Below are 4,101 nucleotides of genomic sequence, written 5' to 3' on the forward strand. Positions count from 1 at the left end.
GTATATATATATATATATATATATATATTATATATACACACACACACACACATAATTCCATGTTGTCTTCTGTGCTTAATTTCCAACAAAAGCACCTTTTTTTTTAAATCTGTTGGGGGTGTGTGTTTGTGTGTGCGAGTGATATAAGGAAGAGTTGCCGAATAATTTGTGTTAAAGAACAAAATAGCCATGACTGACTGAATTTTACTTTATAAATGAGACGTGCAACTCCCAACAAATACACCCCTCCCTCATGTTTTGTATCCCATGAAACTTCAGAGTATTGCATATAATTGTTGAAAATCCCCTTCACAGATCTGTTCATGATCACTCAATATTTTTTTTTAAGTACATGCTCTCAATTATTGTTCTACCATCTTCAGGTTGTCATGACTTGAATAAAAAGTCACAATACAAACATTTTATAAGACATTTGCATTTCAGCGATAATATTTTGCAGACACCTCAATTCATTTGAAAAACAAATTCATTCCTATACTATACATGTATAGTGTAGAGGTCATTCAACAATTACAAATGCACTTACCATCACCATTCCCTGTCATCGTGACACAATTTAATCAATATTAAATTAATAGTTATTGGATTTTTAGGAAAGACTCCCTTATCTCCCACCCCTTTAAGGCAATGAATTAGAAACAACTAAATTGTACAAATGATGTAATGCTAAGGTCTGGATTCAGAACTCCAAACAATCGGTACTCTTGCCGAGCACTCGATCCGACAAGTGGGTCATCACATGATTTTTTTTTTTTTTTAGTTATAAAAGCTTAAAGGGTTAATTATAACAGACATGAATCAAATCCAAACCGCTATGGTATATATATATATATATATATATATATTATATATACACACACACACACACATAATTCCATGTTGTCTTCTGTGCTTAATTTCCAACAAAAGCACCTTTTTTTTTAAATCTGTTGGGGGTGTGTGTTTGTGTGTGCGAGTGATATAAGGAAGAGTTGCCGAATAATTTGTGTTAAAGAACAAAATAGCCATGACTGACTGAATTTTACTTTATAAATGAGACGTGCAACTCCCAACAAATACACCCCTCCCTCATGTTTTGTATCCCATGAAACTTCAGAGTATTGCATATAATTGTTGAAAATCCCCTTTAAGCCATCTCAAAAATTAATTGTAAAATTCTCTTCGTCCATTTTCTTGTCAAAAAGAAATGTATGAACATTCACTACAACCATCAATGTTTTAATCAACTTTTAGGTGAGTTTTACATCCATTTCCCAAATTCATCTACAAACTGAAGAGTGACAGCTTAGAGTCAGACCCTGTATATAATAATTGTATTGTATACTTATATACTGCACAAAACATACATGTATAAATACAACCATTATAATTAAATATAATCTGCAACATACTTAATATTCTTTATAGCACTTTACAAAGAATTACATTTCAATTTTTTTTTTTAAATGTATTTACTTTGGCAAACATTCCGACAGTCTCTGTTTCACACTTTGAGAGAGGCAATCAGGAAATGTAACATTAAACTGTACAATGAGGTCACCTCGTCTTGAAGGCTGTTTCGGAAACGGCAAACCTTCTCCTTGAATTTTCTTTGTCGATTCAGGCTTGACAACTTCACTTAATGTCAGTGGGATTTTTCGTCCATCAATTGTTGGGATTTGCAATGTGGTACCACAAAGTGCATCCCTGAGAGAAATTTTTACCTTGTACTTGATGTCACTTCCATCACGGACAAACAATGGGTGAGGCTTATCTTTAATCACGAATACAATATCTGCTGGGATATTCCTTGGTGTTTGGTCACCTTCTTTTGGAAATGTTATTTTTGTACCTGCTTTCCATCCAGGTTTCACATCAATTGTGAGTATTTTGTCTTCATCTTTTACTGTTCGACCATCAGGGTTCAAGACTTTGCGCACAATTTTCAACTTTTTAGTTGTACCTTTATATATATCCTCGAGTGAAATTAGCAGATCCTTGACGACTGGTGCATCTTGTCGTTTTCTTTGCATTCCTGGGTCCATTCCCCTGTACTGATTACCTCCGCCGCCAAAACTGGCAAACGTGTCGTCAGTATCCATGTCATCGCCTCCATAGGACTGGTAAAACATAGGTGCACCTCTTTGACCCCCCATTCCTCCACCACCCGAGCTGAAGAAACTTTGGAATGGGTTTTCATCTCCGAAAAACATGCGGAAAGTTTCGTGTGGGTTGCCGCTGGAGTATTGAAAGTGTTGGCCACCACCCATGTCAGGTGCAGCCCCTGGTCCCTGTGGTCCCCCGCCTCCCTTCAGTCCGTCCTCTCCATATTTATCATAAATGTCTTTCTTCTTTGCGTCACTCAAAACTTCGTATGCTTCTGCTATTTCCTTGAATTTCTCTTCCGCACCTGGGGATTTGTTTTTATCTGGGTGGTATTTTAGAGCCATTTTACGATATCCTTTTTTAATTTGTTCTTCGGTGGCACCCTTCGAAAGTCCCAGTATCTTATAGTAATCTTTACCGGTCATGATGATTCTTCTCAAGTTCTCTACAATCTGGTTGAAAACCCGTCTGTCAAGACTTTAACCTTCTGCTACCGCCAAGTTATTGAGCTCACAAAACAACTTCGATATATGTCATTTCCGGATGGTTAATTCCACTAGTTTCTAGATTATTCTAGAAAGTAAAGGTCCTATGAATTACCGAAACAGATTGAAAATGATCCAAATATAAGAGATATAAAATTTGAAAGGGCTAACTGGAACCGAAATGGGTAAAATTTATTGAGACAACAAAAACGGATATGAAAAACATTTTTGTTTGAAAAAAATGTCCTACATATTGTTGAATATGTAGTAATTACGTGATAAACATATATGTTTCAATTAAAAAAAGAAAAGAAAGTGTTATGTATGTATACTGTGTTTATGAACTGTGACAGTGAGTAATTAATAGATATTTTATAGGTGTTTTTTCGCGCATACGTTTCTTTTTAGATCGCCTTTGAAATACTGACAAGTAGATCTGCTTATCTCATACTCGTATTCTTTCTTCGTCAAGCCATTCTGAATACGTTTCAAGAGCCCCTGGGAATTTGTGCTATTAAAGGTGATTTGTTTAAGTGAATAAATGGTCACCTGGTCTAGTAAAAATTATGACCTTTGAATCCTTCAACAATTACCTAATTATAGGATACTAACCGAGCTTCCATTTCGTATCATGTTTATGTCCCTAGTGAAATAAGTTTCAGTTGTCACAAGCTTTAGCGAGTGACAATGAAAATTATTTCACTCAGGACATAAACATGATATTCATAAAATGGTAGCGAGTTTAATATCCTATTTATTATCTATAATCAATCTTATGGTTGATGTTCCTGTACGGTATAGTGCGCCAATCGATGACGTCGTCGTGTGGCGTTGAAGTGTTACGTCTCACATTGACGTTCTAGTATAGTGGGACGTATCACTTTGATATGTACCAAGATATTTTAACCATATGGGTAATAATATTAATTATTACCCATATGGTTAAAAATATTTTTGACGTCACACTATGATGTCATCGATTGACGCACTACAATATTACAGGAAGGTCTCTCAAACGAGTTGATATTAATATCGATTGTGTGTAATAAATAGGATATTAAACTTGCAACCATTTCATATCATGTAAATTATTTCCCTCGTAAAATAATAACAAATTATTTCCTTCGGGGACATAAATATACGATACAAAATACATAATATATATATATGTCTGTCTGTGTGTGTGTGTGTGTGTGTGTGTGTGTGTGTGTGTGTGTGTGTGTGTGTGTGTGTGTGTGTGTGTGTGTGTGTGTGTGTGTGTGTGTGTGTCTATGTCTATGTCTATGTCTATGTCTATGTCTATGTCTATGTCTATATCTATATCTATATCTATATCTATATATATGCTATATATAAGGAATTAATTTATTAATTTAATTATAATTTTATCAGAAAATTGCTGAATGCGCCACATCCAAACTAGTCGGTAGCGTTCAGGTCCATTATCAATATTTCGGTACTCTTCGGTAATTCATTAGTTATCTCCCTTGTCATTTTGACAGCTAGTTAG

General features: G+C 35.0%; 1 protein-coding gene across 1 annotated transcript; it reads right to left on the minus strand.

Annotated features, from left to right (window-relative positions):
* Nucleotides 1-315: 315 nt before the first annotated feature.
* On the minus strand, nt 316-2,650 carry LOC121373966 (dnaJ homolog subfamily B member 4-like). Its single transcript, XM_041500824.1, has one exon. The coding sequence runs from the start codon at nt 2,529-2,531 to the stop codon at nt 1,473-1,475; it is 1,059 nt and encodes a 352-aa protein (XP_041356758.1). The 5' UTR covers nt 2,532-2,650; the 3' UTR covers nt 316-1,472.
* Nucleotides 2,651-4,101: the final 1,451 nt, after the last annotated feature.

Source organism: Gigantopelta aegis, chromosome 6 (assembly GCF_016097555.1).
Source record: "Gigantopelta aegis isolate Gae_Host chromosome 6, Gae_host_genome, whole genome shotgun sequence".
Classification (NCBI taxonomy): Eukaryota; Metazoa; Mollusca; class Gastropoda; order Neomphalida; family Peltospiridae; genus Gigantopelta; species Gigantopelta aegis.

Bases quoted from the DNA above. Each gene is read 5' to 3' on its own strand.
- LOC121373966 (XM_041500824.1), bottom strand. From the start codon at position 2,531: ATGACCGGTAAAGATTACTATAAGATACTGGGACTTTCGAAGGGTGCC.